The sequence below is a fragment of the Suncus etruscus genome, chromosome 16 (assembly GCF_024139225.1).
Source record: "Suncus etruscus isolate mSunEtr1 chromosome 16, mSunEtr1.pri.cur, whole genome shotgun sequence".
In the NCBI taxonomy this organism is placed as follows: Eukaryota; Metazoa; Chordata; class Mammalia; order Eulipotyphla; family Soricidae; genus Suncus; species Suncus etruscus.
The window spans coordinates 7,683,910-7,701,310 of NC_064863.1; the positions used below are offsets into that span (position 1 = coordinate 7,683,910).

At 40.9% G+C, this 17,401-nt stretch overlaps 1 protein-coding gene across 1 annotated transcript in view; it reads right to left on the bottom strand.

Annotated features, from left to right (window-relative positions):
• Positions 1 to 1,426: 1,426 nt before the first annotated feature.
• HS3ST1 (heparan sulfate-glucosamine 3-sulfotransferase 1) overlaps positions 1,427 to 17,401 on the bottom strand; it is a 38,021-nt gene continuing 22,046 nt past the window's right edge. The window contains exon 2 of the mRNA XM_049790088.1: positions 1,427 to 3,029. Within this exon, the coding sequence (XP_049646045.1) occupies positions 1,978 to 2,916 (939 nt within the window). The 5' untranslated portion in view covers positions 2,917 to 3,029 and the 3' untranslated portion in view covers positions 1,427 to 1,977. The remainder of the gene's footprint in view (positions 3,030 to 17,401) is intronic.

Genomic DNA, 17,401 nt, shown 5'->3' on the forward strand with positions numbered 1-17,401 from the left:
GGTGACTCATCATCCTCATAGCAAACTGCAAAAAAAGTGCAGGCTCACTCTTGCCTCTTTATTCAACCACGCCTATTGGGAAGGAAGCTGTTTGGCACCAGGAAAAGAACCTGTTAAGTCAAATCAGGAAAAATCATCTCTTCATCTTAGCCTTTCTTTTTGACTTCAGAAGAAGTTGGGTAGGAAAGGAAAGAGGAGAAAATTCAAGTACATTGGTTCTAAGTATACTCTAATCCTGGCTTACACTTACAGTGACTCAAAGTAAGTTTCTATCTTCCTGCATAATTCTCCTCTTTGAACTGGCTACAATACATTTTACTTCCTGGAGTTATTTGGAGAAAATTTCTATGTTCTCAAATGTAGAATACAATCAATAATATCCATTTTGACCTTCTACCTGAATTGTAAAGTATGACAAGAAGACAGTTGACTTTTTTCTTTGATTGTCTTTCAATTTTACTCAATATTATGGTTTACTTTCATAATATTAGAGAAAACACACTTAATTCACTCTGCCAGTGGCTAACTGAATGAAGAATATAGGTGAAAACTGAAACCAAGAGAAGATAGGAACATCTTCAGAAATCAAGTTTAATGAGGGAACAGAAGAGAAGCTGACATTTCTGTTAGAGGGGTAGTTGCAAGAACTCACTTTTCACTTTCTTTTAATCTCAACCCTTTGGAGTTTACCTTTTTTTTTTTTAAAATTCAGGATACCAAGTTCAGGTTTTGTTTTTAAGTATGCATATATTCATGCTTCATTGTGCATGAATATTTTGAATCCGGTCTAATTGATATTTCATGAAACACTCCCAACCAATCCAAAAGGTGACCCTTTAGTGATATTTTCACAGAATCTACAAAATGGAAGTACACATAAGCTTAGCAATTCATTTTTATTCAATGTGACTTTATAGAGATCTGTTCTCACTCAAAACAAAGCATGGGCTACCAAGTGTACCCTGTAGGCCAGTGTTTTCATACCCTGTGTTGTAGGTTAAACCTTGATAGGGTTTAACCACTGCTGAGACTAGATCCACACCTAAGCATTATTTGAGCATCACTGATCATCAGAGGGAGCCTTTTGTTTACATTTGCATTTACTTCTTTCGTCTTAATCCGAATTGTTTCTTCACTTTGACTTTATGCGGGGCAAAAATTCACCCTTGGCTCCTTGCTGAGGCAAAGCAGAAATGAAAAACAAAATGACCCTCCAAGAATAGTGGGGAAATTCTGCAGCAATCAATCCTACAACGCAAGTCAAAAATAAATCTGATGATCATGGTGAGGCATTAAAAATTTAAAAAGAGCAGGGAAGAACAGATTGGAGATGAACATAATAACCATAGAAAACATTTTTTTTTTTTTTGGTTGTTGTTTTCGTTTCTTGGGCGACGCTCAGGCATTACTCCCAGCTCCGCACTCAAGAGATTCCTCTTGTCATTGCTCTGGAAACCCTACAGAATGTGGGAAATAGAACCCAGGTCAATCAAGTTCAAGGCAAGTACTCTTTATCTGCTGTCATATCGCTCCAGCCCCTGAACAACATTTTTTAGTGATCAAAGAAAAGAGATTCTGCGAGGAAATGCAACACAGACAAGTATTTTGAGTAAGGGGCAAATTAATTATATTTCAAAAAAAGACAGTGTCTCCAAAATTTCATTTCATATTTTTCGTTTGTTTGTTTGTTTGTTTGGGAAATGAAATCTTTCAGTTCCTTCATAGAGACATATTACACAATGTTAACAACCATGAAAAACAATACAAAATGCCCTCGATTTAACAAGTAGAAAAATATAACTAGTATATATGGCAATTGTGAATCTAATACTGTACAGGAGTCATTTATGGATTTTACAAATAAATTATAGCTTAAGTGCTTCTTAAAATTCTTTTCCCACCTCCCCTTGAACGCACATCAGAACTTATAACTAGCCAAGTCCCCGAGGGCCTCCCTTGGGCCTTTTGTTTTGCCCATCAGTGCCAATCAAATGTTCTGCCCACCAACTCGAAGAACTTTTTGTTTGGCTCATGAAAATACTCGTGGAGTTTGTGGAGGAGTTTAGGGTCCACTTGGGGGTGGGCCCGGCCTTTGGACTCGTGCAAACAGCGGTCCCTTCCACTGTCCCGCAGGCAGTAAAAGCCCTTGGTTTTGTTGAAGTAGAAGTTTGAGGCGTTGATCTGAGGGGACAACCTCAGGAACCTCTCCACCTTCTGGATCTCGGGGAAAGGGTCCCTGATGAGGCGGTCCCCATCCACGATGTGGATGTGGCGCATGGGGAAGAAGCGAAGCCAGTTTTGCAGGTGCATGTAATAGAGGCTACGGTTGAGGGCCTTGTACTCCACGTTGAGGCGACCTTCCCTCACCAAGAAGTCCTCGATGGATGGGTAGGGTTTGCGCTTCTGCAGGTGATTGTAGAACACTTGGGTGTAGTCAGACAACACGCGTTCTGATGGGTCACGCAGGATCAGCAGCAGCCGGATGGCAGGATTCATATGGTGCACCCGCTCAGGCACTTGGGGCGAAGTGAAGTAGGCAGGTGTCTTCTCCACCGTCAGCTGGTGTGGCCAGGAGAAGGGCATCTGGCTCAGGTACCAGCCCAGGCCCTGGCTATAATGTTCCTCCCAGTCAAAAAAGTGTACCTCATTCTCAGCAGCTGCCACGTCGGGGTGCAGGCTGAGCATCTCCAGGAGTGCACGCGTGCCCCCTTTGCGCACTCCAATGATGATGGTGTGGGGCAGCTGTTGTGCGGAGCCGTTGGGGGCCACACCTTCCCACACGTCGTCTTGGAGCATTCCTGCTTTCCTCAAGAACTCCTGCTGGCCTAGCTCGACACTCCGTGCCCCTGCAGGACGGGAAGGCACCAGGTGGAGCTGGGCCACCAACAGCACCGAACCCAGGAGCAGCAAGGCCATGCTGGGTACCACGGTGGTGGCTTCACTGGAATGGGCACCGCTGGGTCATGAAATGCTGCCGCAGCAATTGCTTCCAATCAGGACCACATGGGTGTCTTGCTGGCTGCCAATTACTAGGAGACAAAAGGAGTAAACATTAACCTTAAGCAACCACCACCTTCATGTATTTGCAGGCCCATCAAAGGGAGGAGGGCTTTATTCTCATGGTATTAACTTTGCCTGCACATGACCAGAGTCCAATTGTTGAAGTTTGTTGGAATAAAGCATCTCTCTGGCAACTCCATCTGTATCCTATTTATACTCCTTTGAAAATAAAGTAATAAATTACAAAGACAATGCAGAGAAATGGGTGGGATATATTCCAATGAAAACTTGAGTTGTGAACTGTGGATTTTCTATAATTTCTATTGTCATTCAATATCCTTTTCATTGTTTTTACCATGGAAAGCTCTAAAGTTCTCTGAAAAACTCAAGGTCATTTGGCCACTCCCTAATTACAAAGGAAAAAGATTGGAAAGGAATTGGGATCTCAACAAAAACCCCTGAAATTTCTCTCACCATGCAAAAACAGACCAGAAAACAGACTGGATATAGATGAGAAAATACAAGCTCCTCTTCAGTATCTGATGGAACAAGGCAGGTGAATATTAGAGGATTGGATCACCCATCCCAAGTCTTGCTCCTCCCTAAATACACCCCTTTAATGGTCTCATTGAAGGAAATCTGCTTCTCAGAAACTTGATTTGGGCCTAGACAATGGCAGATGGCCAAAGGACAATGTATAATTTCCCAAGATACCCTAGATTTGGCCTTGAGGAGACTTGGATGTTTCCATGGCCATTACCATTCAAAAATGAGTCTGGTAGATATATACCTGAGAATGCAGAAGTGATGGATAGATTTGGTGAGTATCATACTGAGTTAGGTGAGGGAGAAGGATAGACATAGAATGATCACTCTTATTTGTGGGATATAAAAAAATAGAGTAGATAGCTTAACAATAATACCCAAAGACAATGGAGATGAGGGCCAGTGGACCAGTCATAGTAAGAAGCTTGCCACAAAACATGGAGGAGGGCAGAGAAGGGACCATTATGACAATGATAGTTGAAAATGATCTCTCTGGAAAAGAACTGGGTGGTACAAGGATATGCATGATACCTCTTCAGTAACAACAGTGCAAACCTCAATGGTTTGAGAGAGAGAGAGAGAGAGAGAGAGAGAGAGAGAGAGAGAGAGAGAGAGAGAGAGAGAGAGAGAGAGAGAGAGAGAGAGAAGCCTTCCTTCGAGGAAGAGGAGAGAAGGTGGGAGGAATACTGGGGTATTGGTGGCAGGAAATGTGCACTGGTGAAGGGTGTCAGACATTGTATAATTGAAATTCAATTGTGACCAACTTTCGAACTGTGTATCTCATGGTGATTTCATTAAAGGAACAAAGCAGACATGTAACCATAGCAGATAAGCCAGCATGTGTCTACTGTGTGCCACCCAGGCCTCCTAGCCCATGAGTGAGAACATGTGGTTCTGTTTTTAAGTTAGGTAAAGGTGACTTAAATAACAATATGTATTTGGCAAAGGTTAAGTGATGTGTTGTGGCCACAGTTATCAGGTGATATGTGTTGCTAAGAGAACTTTAGATATGGCATAACGAATGTTTTTGTCCATCCATTTTTTCTGGAACAGATGGGGCTGCCTTGGTGGTAGAGGCCTAGAGGAATCTATAGGTGAATTTGCCTAAATGGGTGCAAGTTACTTGTGTGAAGTATTACTTTTATAAAAGGGTCATATAGTTTCATTGGGCAATTGTCACTTGAGCACTACAGAGTTAGGGAGAAAGATAAGAGATGTAAAAAGGAGATTCCTGAAGTACACAGTGATTTAGGATATTTCAAAACTCATAGTCCAGATTCAAATCTCAGGGCTCTTCTTCCACAAACTGTTCCCTTTAAACTTTCGCATTACGTATCTGGAACTCATCACATTTAGGCATTTAAACTTTTTCAAGGGAGTAGGCACATTTGGGTAATTGGGTGGCATGGGTTCTCAGACATAGAGAAATCGCTTTCCGTGACTTTAAAAAGTTGATACACAACACTCTACTTTTGACTCTCTCCCAGAAAGAGGAGAATGGGGGGGGAAAAAAACTCTCTTTGAAGTAATCCCTGTTTAAAGATTGGAAGTAATTGAGATGGACTAGTTTTGGTCCTAGAGATTGCCAGAAACTATAAAAATATTCCCTGTCAAGCAGGCCCCGTCCTCTTCCAAGTTTTGGGATTAATTTATTCTTTCAAAACTTCTCTGAAATGTAGAATGGAGAAACAAAACTCAGGGCTTACACTTTCATGATCAAACCAGCTACTATTCCTTTCAGATAATAATTATCTCTTAAATTACCAGACAGAAACTTCCAGAGAATCATAAAATATTGGGGCTGGAGACACAGCATGGTGGTAAGGTGTTTGCCTTGCATGCAGAAAGACAATGGTTCAAATCCCGGTATCCCATATGGTCCCCAAGCCTGCCAGGAGTGATTACTGAGTGTAGAGCCAGGAGGAACCCCTGAGTGCAGCCGGGTGTGATCCAAAAAAAAAAAAAAAGAAAGAAAAGAAAAAAAGAATCAGAAGATATTGGATAAGGTACTTGCAAGATTAGCTTACAGAAAGATTTCAGAAAATGTAATTAAAAAATAAGTTTGAGGGGCCGGAGTGGTGGCACAAACGGTAGGGCATTTGCCTTGTATACACTAACCTAGGACGAATTTCGGTTTGATTACCCAGTGTCCCATATAGTTCCCCAAGCCAGGAGCGATTTCTGAGTGCATAGCAAAGAGTAACCCCTGTGTGTCAACGGGTATGGTCCAAAACCAATATATATATATATATATAGATAGATAGATAGATAGATAGATAGATAGATAGATAGATAGATATAGAAGGTCAAACAAGATGACATTCAAGGTTTGCTTTACTGATTGACTAAGCTCAAGGTACCATTTCCCTTAGCCAATGGAAAGTTTGCTCAGGTTTTCATCAAATATCATTGCTCTCCCAATTACATGTACCAGTAGTCCTTGTCTTTTACAAAGAGACTTGAGTTATAGAAGACAAGTATTAATATCATACACACGATACATAGGAATATTAATTACACATACATACATATGTATCACATGTTCATGCTTGTATCATTGTGGTCCTGCATACATGCATGTGCGCACATTTTTGCACAAGTATATACATGCATTCCTATGTGTGTATGCTAGATTTTGTGTAAGTATGCATCTATGTGTTGATATGCATACTCCATGATGCACATGGAGGCATAGTGTGTCTGTGTGCCTATGTGAGCACAATGTGCATGTATATAACTTGGTTGTAGGGAGGAGGTGGGCTATGAGAAGGGATTGCACCTGTGCACTGGTGAGCTTTACTCTTTGTGCCAAATATGCTAACCTTATCTTAGAGCTCTTTACTCAGACTCAGAGAACAGCAACAGAATTTCCTCCTTCCGTGTGCAAGGGGTAGAATGAGAAGCCAGAGGCGAAATTCCCATGGTCTGATTATTCATTCTGTATTTGCTCAGCTCCGTGACATCCTTGTGAGAACAGTGCCCATCTAAATTTGTTTATTTGTTTTCTAAAGAAGAAGTAACAGCAGACAGCAGAGAAACTAAATATAATTTTTCTTTTACCCAAAAAAAAAAAAAACCACATAAGCTGAAATCTAGGTGGCCAGCAATTTAAAATCTTTTCTTCCTCACTTTAATACATCCTAAGAAATATATGTCCTTATATCTAGATGTATTACATACAAAAATATTTGAAGTCATAGAAAAGAATCTAGCTAATGTCATATACACATAGATATGGGCATTCGTATAAAGGTACATACATACACTTCACATGTGTGATATATGTATACATGTATGGAAACATACATATTGGTCTATAAAACTATGTGAGTTAGATGATTATAATATATAACTATAATTACCGATATTATAATGAAATGATATAATGTAAATGACTATATATAACATTAATTACTATAATAGAACATATACAACATACCTAGAAAATAAGCATGTTGCAATGTTAAATACTTTATAGTTTATACTGTTCTATGTGTATTATGAAGCCAATATAAAATTGCATCTATGCTTACACATGAACTATAGGTAGAGATGCATATACCTGCACATGCAAAATATAAACAGACATGAAAATATGCAAACTAATTTATGCATGCATGTGAATAAAATACTAATTTATCTCTGTAGATAATACAATGCGAATGTGTATGTAAATAAATGGCTTATAGAGGTGCAAATTGAAGTACGCATAGAGCGTCAGATTCATACCCCAGTGACCACCAAGAATCAACTTCTTCCTGCTGAAGTTGGATATTTAAATGCAGAGGCAGAGGGAACCACTTGAGCCTTTCCATAAAACTCTCAGGAAAGGGGCCCAGCCTGTAATGCAGGATCTCTAGGCTCTTCTGATGTGAATTTACCAATTCTGATTCGGAAGACTCTTGGGGAGTCTGATTTCTATTTTATCAACACTACGGATCTGGAAGACCAACCAGGGGTTGCAAAAGTGCCTATAACTAGAACTTGTGGTTCCAGATTCAAATCTCTCAATTTGGCCTTCCTATTGTTGCTCCTTAGCACAGCACGCACATTGCTTTCACCTGAGATAAGGGTAGTGCTATTTTTGAAGGGAAGGTCCTGCAGACAACGAGCCACCAAAACCTACCCAGCAGAGACAACTCTTCACCTATTGGGCTCCAATCAGTCAGTCTACTCAGGGGTATAGTCACCCATATGTTGTAGCCAATGACAGAGGTGGTGGAACAAGAATCCCATCTCTGGCTTTGGTTTTAGTTAAAGTGACTTGACTTCTCCTGGCTTTGGTTTTCTCTTCCATAAAAGGAGAACGACGCAGAATGGTCTCACTCATCTCTGGGTTTTAAGAAAAATGAAAGACATTCTTGTAATAATAACTTTCAGACACAAAAGAGAAAAGAGCTGGAAGTTACAGCTCACCTCATGAAGCTCACCACAAAGAGTGATGAGTTTAGTTAGAGAAATAACTATGGTCTGAACTGTCCTAATAATGAGAATGTATGAGGGAAATGGAAAGCCTGTCTAGAGTACAGGCGGGGGTCAGGTGGGGCGGAGGGAGATTTGGGACATTGGTGATGGGAATATTGCACTGGTGATGGGTGGTGTTCTTTACATGACTGAACCCCAAACACAATCATGTATGTAATAAAGTTATTCAAATAAAAAAATTTTAAAAAAGGGGGGGACTTATCCCAGCATGCTTAAATGATTCTTTAGAAATTGTCATGTGAGTGATCATATCAACTCTGGTGAGCCATGTTTGCATTTTCTTCACTCATCAAATATGTATTAATACATGATATAAACCAAATAGTGGAGCTCATTTATGGATGATGCCTCCATTTGTATCCATATTTTCTCAACTTCATAATTTGGCTATCACCTCTTCCCCAGGAGACACCTTGCCAGAAAATACTGCATTATCCCACCTGATCACAAACCATGCATTATAGCTTTTTTTTTTTTTCTGTAAGTGGTCAAGGGACCTACTTCTACAGTTATATTTCCCAGGAGTTACCCTTAAAAAAAGAAATGTTTTATGTAATTTGATATATCTCAAAATGATTATTACAACATGTAATATGGAGATAAAATTAAGAAAATAGAGGCAGGATGGGGCAGAAGAGATAGCACAGTGGTAGGGCATTTGCCTTGCATGCAGAAGGACGGTGATTCGAATCCTGGCATCCCATATGGTCCTCCAAGCCTGCCGGGGAAGATTTCTGAGCATAGAGACAGGAATAGGCCCCGAGCACTGCCCAGTGTTACTCCAAAACCAAAAGAAAAAAAAGAAAAAGAAAAAGAAAGAGGTGGGAGTGATAGTGCATCCGTATGGCTTTCGCTTTGCACGCAGCTGATTCAGGACGGACCTCAGTTCAATCCACAGTGTCCCATATGAACCTCCAAGCCAGGGGCGATTTCTGAGCACATAGTCAGGAGTAACCCCTGAGTATCACCAGATATGGCCCTCAAAAACAAAAACAACAAGAAACCAACAAACGAAGAAAATAGTTTGCCTGATTTTATGCTGTTTTCAAAATCTACTGTGTATCTAGCTTCTCTTAGAGCACACAATCACATGTGGCTTCAAGACCCTGAGAAAACCAGACCTGAGTTGCAAAGCCCTAAGCACAGTTGCATTCTACAGCTAAAAGCTGTTCCATACCAAGAGAACCACTTCTGCTAACAAATTAGAAGCTTTTTCACTAGGAAAAATGGCAAGAAGGTAAATTTGACCTTTAAAAATGGCATGAAGGTCATTTCATTGCTGTTTCTCAAGAAGCCAGCAGGAATATTGAACCAATGGAGTCTATAGTCCAGATCTGGCCTGCCTTGGACAGACAATTTACCACACAAGGGCTCAAGCCATGTTCCTTTATCTGAACAACACTAGAATTTTGTGTTGGTGTAATTTTGGTGTATTTGCTACAGAGCAACTAGGTTTGCACCAGTACAAAAGGGCCATATAATACCACTTACCATAGTCTCAACTATGAGGCTCGGAGCTATTAGTAATTGGCCCAGAAAGGAAAGGCAAAAGTAGGATCCCAACTCAACATGGTGGATTGGAGAAAAAATCTAGGAGATAAGATGCTTGCCTTGCATGCTCCTGACTCAAGCTTCATAAGCACCACAGATGGTGCCCTAGAACCACCAGGAGTGATCTATGATAAGATTGTCAGGAATAATCCCAGATAGTTCCCAACTGTTTGGAAAAAAACAACAACAACAAAAAAACAACAATCAAAACCAAGTAAAGCTAAAAAAAAAAAACAAATCAACACACACGAAGATAAAGAACTGTGTTATCTTTTATTTCTTGGCCATTGATGCCCAGATTGAAGGCACAGTAGTTACTGGGCTCAGTTCCTAGTCCTGCAACACAGGCATGCCTGGTGTCAATTCTTTGCTAGGACAACAGATCTTTGAGTCGTTCCAGACAAAGTAGCTAGCTTCTCTGTTCAACCAATTCACCAGACAAGCTTTTCTTGGGATCTGCCATCATCCATCAAGCTTAAGCTTTAAGCGAGCCAAAGACCAGAGTTCTGCCCACTGGCAGCATTAGACTCCATTAGTGCTCTCATGACAGACATAGAGAACCCAAAAGAGAAACCATAAGTCTTTTAAGGTGGTTGCCTGGTCCTTGGACTTAAATCCCAACTTCCTCTAAATTTTTAGTCTAGAACCCTCCTTTCCCTTGAGATTGATTCATTGTGTCCTTCATAATTTCATTATATTTCTGAAAAATTGATTTTTTTTTAGTCCCGGTGGACATACTGAGCTTTGGCCAGTTTGGACACTGACTTCTTTTGCTCCTTTTCATAATGCTGTCTGCCAAGTTGTCTGGCACTGACTTTTGCAATGCAAATTTTATCATTCTCAAATGTTTACTTCCTTTTGCAACCTGAGCTTCCATACTTTCCCTAAGCATCACTATTATCATATATTTTATGATATTTTTAAAATTGGAGACTACACTCAGCAGTGATCATGGTCACTTCTAGTAGTACTTGGGTACCATACATTGCCAGAAATTGAACTCAGTGCATTACCACACAAAGCATGCCTGTTGAGCCATTTTCCAGATCCCCAATCACCCCCACTTAATCGACTATCTAAAATCACACTGTCATTTTCTGTTTATGCTCACTTCACAATGTTCACATACTTCTCTGGCTCTCTCTCAGTGTTCTCTGTATCCCACGACATCATACCTGGTAGTTCATGGTTACTAGTGATGCTATTTAAATTTAATGCATCTGCCAAACTTAGGTCAACATTAGGTCAATAGAAAGAACCTTTTGATTTAGCAGATTCTACATGCCCCTATACGGAGAATGTTGTATCCAAAAACAGTAACAGCTTCCTCCCTAGAGTCCAGCAAAAACCAGAGATGGAGACAGAAGACCAACATTTCTACTGCTGATCAGGCAATAGATACAATCAGCCTGGATACAATTTTAATTGAAAAAAGGAGAGGAGGCAGTGAAATAACCTTTCAATAATATTTTAATTTTCTCCTTAAATCTTCTTATTACATAATTCCCATCCTGACCTAGATTTCACATGTAATTAAGTACAATATATTCTCTCAGTCCCACCACTGGTGCATATTCATGGGGGGAAATGAAAAAACTAAAATGTATTTTATAAGGAAGATGAGGACAATGTCACAATCAGCAAGGACATGCTTCCTCCTCTGCATCCCCCCAAAAAGGGCAGGGGGCAGCTGAGACGAGCCAGCATCTTCTCCTTATTACAAAGATGACCAAAACCCTAGATGGAGTGACATCTAAGGGAGTTCATGAAAGGATGGCTAAGGTGTAAGCACTGACTTAGCACCCTCTGTGTGCCAACTATCCTTCATAATAACTGCAATAGAATAAGTGAAGCTTCTAGTTTTATCTCATGCTTCAAACAGTAGGAAGTCATCTACAATAACAGGAAAAGCAAAAAATGTTTTTGCCTCGTGTCACAGCCTTACACTTCACTGACCCTCAAAATATCTTCTTCCTCTCTGGGGTTCAGTACTTCTTTCTACACAATAGGCTGAAACGTGAAACCTCTGGATAGCATAAGACTTAAATAAAGGTGCCCAAGCATGAACACTGGTAGATAATAGGCACTCAACAAAAGTCAGCTGTGTGCCTTCTCCCCAGGAAAGGAAAGGAAACAAGTCATCAGGATAAAGTGACCTTTGTAAGCTCAAGGTGATCATTAAAATTCCACACATCTCGATATTGTTTTTGTTTTTGTTTTTTGGCATAGTCATCTTGGCATTCCCAAGATGGAAGAGACTGAAAGCAAAGCACATTCCAAGCAGAGGGAGACTTTACTCAAGAGCATGATAAGATAGCAGAAAGGGTGAGATCTACTGCCCAGCTATGCAAGAGTTCTTCTCTCCAATCATTCAAGGTGTTGAGTGATTCCATTTTCTGTAAATGTACCAAATCCTAAGTACGGAGTTGCAACAGCGGATTCATTCCATAGCTAACCACACTTTTCAGCAAGCCACAGTCCACTCCTTTGCTTTACCTTTAGTAACTGAAAGTGCTTGCCCTTCTGTGTTTGCACCACTACTTAAGAAACCATTTCAATGGTGTCAATTTTCCATGGTTGGAAGTCATGATGGGATAACCAAGAAAAAGGAACCAGATTAATCTCATGCCAGTCAGTTTGCAAGAGGACATTGATATACCCAGACTTGCATAAATATTTATATGCTTGAAATTGCGAACACATGTCATCCTCCCATAGATGTTGACACTCATATTGTTTGGATACATTTCTGGCCATTGCTGTTTGGTAGGAAAGGGTGGGGGAAAAAAGGCAAAATTTAGCTCATGTAATGGAATGAGTTTTTCTAGTCCATGCTTATTGTTTGGAAAAATTATAATGGGAGGTTCTGTTTTTTCTTTATAAGTGAAGAGGCGGAGCAATATCATAGCAGATAGGGCTGTTGCCTTCCATGCAGCCAGCCAGGGTTTGATCCTCAGCATCCCATATAGTTCCCTGAACTTACAAGGAGCAATTTCTGAGCACATAACCAGGAATAACCTCTGAGAGCCACTGGGTGTGGTCACACCCAAAAATTTTTTAAAAAAATGAAGATGACTCATATATCTGGCCTTACTTCAGCCTCATGCAACTATGATGGAAAGTTACGTGTTTACAAAAGTAAGTTGGATAGTAAATACAACTCTCACAATTCAAGGAGGGAAAGGTGAACCTGAATAAGTCAAATAAGTCAAAGAGAGTTGCAGGTGACTCTGTGATTGGGGTTTAGAATATTTAAGTCAATGGTGTTTTTTTTCTGAGCATTGAACCCCATGATACAATAAGGATAATAAAGACAACTGTCTCCTAAGCAACTCATAGCCTTCTCCAATGGGAGTTTTTGCAGTTGGCAAATGTCTCCCCTTAGGAACTCGTATGGCCTCTTTCAACACTGCCTAAATCCAACATTCTACAGATCAGAGGTCCAGATTTGACCCTCACACCTTATAGTATCCTGAGTAACACAGAAAGGAACTCCTGGGCACGCATTACAACACCACACCCCCTGAAAAATAAACCAATATATACGAGTCTTCGCATGAACCAGCACATGGTGCCTTGGAAAGCTCGTTCTAAATGCGGATTTCAACCCAAAGTATTGGGGCAAGGCCTGGAAATCTGCATTTCTGATAATAACTTAGGTACTGGTTTGCCTACTCCTTGCACATGGAAAATTAATAACACAGGAACTTGGAATGTCTGTGTTAATGGCTTTGGACTGGGAAGGCCTAGTCCTTGGCCTGGGGCGGCCAATGTTCTTTAGGTTTGGTTTCTGGCTGTTGTTAGCAGGGCTTAATTTTCATTCCTAGATTGGAAACAATCATGGTGGACAAAATAGGATTGAGTCTGGCCCCAGAGGTAGTAAAATCAGCAGCGAAGGTAGTTGAAGGAGATGCCAGAATGAACAGAGGACTGTGAGCCAAAGCTCAGAGCTCAGAGCTCAGCTCAATAACTCAGAACCTTCCTGCGAGCACTGAAATGCAGACATTTTTGACGGAACACACTGGTCTCAGATCCCAATCAAGACAACAAAAGAAAAGAGTCCCCACGGAAGCTTAGGATCTTATTCTATCGCTTGAGCTACAACAAACCCTCAAACCATCGTAGCTATTTTTGTCACCCTCATATAAAACAAAAAAAGAGGAGCCTGTGTGCACCAGAGCAACTCAGGGATAAAAATTATGCATTTGTTCATTTGTTCAGCTGGTGAGTCACATACACAGAAGGAGGCTCAAGAAAGCATATTCTGGGGGACTCTGTTGGTGAAAGGCACATCATAGACCTTCGAAAAAGCCCTGAAAGAATGAGGAGGAGCCAGATGGGTGTAGCAGAGAGGCCCAAAGGGGAAAAGGGAGGAGCAGCTACTTCGCTTCTGCATGTTTCATCTGTGTTGCTGAGCAGAGAAGGCAGCAGTGACCTAAATAAATCCTTCATTAGGAGCAGAAAACTCTGGCACAGGCAGAGTGGCTGAGCTCAATGAAAGCAGAATAGAAGGGCCTCTTAGGACTCAGTGCCACTGAGTGGAAAAGGGGCCATGGGGACAGTGGCACACTCAGGTATGCACAACTACAGTCCCTCCCCGCAGCTGAGACCCAGACTTATGCTAGGAGCCCACAGTGGATCTGGGGGCATTGGGATCAACTATGGATTTCCCACAAATGGCCAACACCGGAAAGTCAACAGAAATGGTCCAGAAAGACAGGGGTTGAGAGGCCAAAGGGTTTTGTGCTGTCACTTTATCCTGGCCTGGTGCTTACAGAAAGGGAAACTGAGACAGGCAAAGAACAGGAGCTTTAAGGTGAAAAGGCAAGGGCTGGACTGATTATGAAACTAGATCCTTCTATTTTTACTTCACTGAAATCCAAATATATAAACATCTATGATTCTTTTGTGTTATGGTCAGTTGTCATTGGGACAATTTGTTGCTAAATATGATAATAAATAGGGACCGGAGCAGTAGAGCAGCAATAGGGCGTTTGCCTTGCACGTGGCTGACACAGGATGCACTTCCGTTTGATCCCTGGTGTCTCATATTGTCTCCCAAGCCAGGAGTGATTTCTGAGTGCCTAGCAAAGAGTAAGCGCTGAGCATCACCAAGTGTGGCCCCAAAACAAACAAACAAACAAAAAATAATGAAAATAAATAAACTACAGTAGATAATTTCTGAGTGAACCAAACTGGAGACGTTATCTCATTTCTTACACCATTTTATATAAACCCAAAGTGGGTATATCTCTCAAACTCTTACGCAGGAGCCTCAATATCCAATGGAGTGGAGTTTTGTTTGGTTTGGGGGCACATCTAGCAGTACTCTGGGAATATACCTAGATCTGTACTCAGGGATCACTCCTGGAAAGGTCAGGGCACCATCTGAGGTTCCAGGGCTTCCACCTACCCTATGCAAGACAAGCACCTAATCCACTGTACTATTGCTTCAATCCCTAGAATGGCATTTCAACATGGAATCTCTGGGGATACTCAGGTTTAGCTAATATCATGAGGAAGGAATCGTGATGGAATTAAAATCCTTATGAGAAGAAGAGAGCCTAGAACTCTCTCTGCACCTCATGATGATGCAACTAGATGGCAACAGGCTCATAAATCAGGAAGACAGTTTTCCACTGTAAGCAAATCTACTGGTATTTTGATCTTGAATTTCACAGATTCCAATGATAAATTAATAATTTTTGTTGCATAAGTCACTGAATCTTTGGTATTCTGCTGTTGCTCTAGGCCCCAACGCAGCATCCTTAGAAGAAACGACATTTGCTAAGACTACATTCACTGTGTAAGTCTTCTAGAAGTGGCATGCTACTGCTTTTGGTTTTAGGCAGGTGACATTAACATAGAAGCCAGCTGGCCTGGGATATTCTGGCAAGCAGCCGGGCCTGTGGCTATCTACACTGCCAAATTCTATAACTCTTGTTGAAAATTAGAGACCAGTGTGGTCTGATCTTTGAGATTTTTAGGTTTTGAGTGTTGAGGTAGATGTGAAACTTCTAAGTATGACTGAAACTCAGTCACAAACAACTCTGCAAAGTGAAATCAAAAGAAAATAAAATAAAACTGTTATAAACAACCCTTTAACCATGATATTTAACTAAAGTAATTCGTTAAAAAAAAAAAACCTTCCTGGTATTATAAATTTTTGAACGGTTATTAGCTACCCTAAAAGGTAGAATTGAAAAATGAGACAACCAGAGAACTACTTTACAAAAAAGAAACCCCACATAAACCTGCAGGCTCCAATTCATCCAGGCTTAACCATAAACGTGTTTGCGATTTGTTTTGTTTTGTTTTGTCTTGTTATTTTGGGGCCACACCTGTCTGTCTGCGTTCAGGGATTACTTCTGGCTCTGCTCTCAGAAATCACTCCTAGAGGTGCTGGGAAGAACATATAGAATACTGGGGATCAAATCCTGGTTGGCCGCATGCAAGGCAAAGTCCTCCCTGCTGTGCCATCGCTTCAGCCCACACACAAGTGTTTTTTGAGATATCTATGACGCTTTTAAGATTGTTCCACGCTCCTGGGAATCAGACATAATTCTCTGTCCCCTAGGTTTCTACTTCAAAGAAAACAACAATAGAAGAAAACTAATGGCAGCACTATGTGTGAATAAGGCAAGTTTGAAAGCAACCTCAGAAGACAGCTTGAGTGGGGAGGCAAACAGGGTTACCTAGGGAAGCTTCAAAGGAAAAGTACTCAGTATTCAGAAATAGAATGGGAAAGACTTTGGAGCTGTTTTATAGGTCTGACCCAGGGTTCTCCATGCCCAGAAAGTTTGCAGTGGGCAGAGCCTAGTAGGGTACAGGGATGCACAAAGGTTGGGATGAACTGAGGTAGAAGAGATTGAGGCTGCAAGTTCCAGCAGGTTTTCACTTTAGAATTAAATCAAAGCAGAGAAAAAAACAGGGGCAGTGGAGCAAAGCCCCATGGCCTGAGGTGTCAACCAGCCACATTAGTTACAGGCTCCAACTTGGGACTCATTCATGGAAAACATTTTTTGAGTTGGCCCAGACCTTGCTTTTTACTTTGCTTGTTATTGGCTGAATATGATCATTGAAAAACAGACATTTAAGTAAGCACGAAGTTTTTGTGTGGAAGGAAGATGGGACCAGGGATTATAATGTCCCACTGCTTGCAAGGAGCTGAAGGGGAATGCATCTCACCACAGCCCATTTCACATCCTCTGAATTTTTTTCCCTTTATCTGTATTAACTCATTGCACTTGCTATATTTAATATAGCAAGTGCAATTTATTTCCCTTATTTTTGCTTATTATGTTTATTTGTTTTAGGACCACATCCAGTGCTGCTGTGGTGTTCCTCCTGGCTCTGAGCTCAGAAATTATTCCTGGCAGGCTCTTGGACCATGTGAAATGCTGGGAATTGAACCCAGGTTCATTCCGAATTCGCAGCATGCAAGGCAAATGCCTTACCACTGTGCTATCACTCATCCCACCCCCACTACTTTATTTTTTATTTAATTTCTTTGTTGTTGTTTGATGTTTTGGTAGCAGACCCAAGATGCTCAGAGCTTAATCCTGACTACAATAATGGATCACTCCTGGAGGTGTTCAGGGGATGATATGGGCGCTTGCATTAGCCGTGTGCAAAGCTTATGCCCTCCATGATGTATTATCTCTCCAGCACATTGAACACTGCTTTAAATATTTTTTAAATAAAACTCAAAGGGATACTCCTTTATGATATTTCAGATTCTGCAAGACTAGTCAAAATCTTATTTGCCACTGATTAGAACTTCACCTTATCTCTAATGAGTTTACTGTTAAAGTCATTA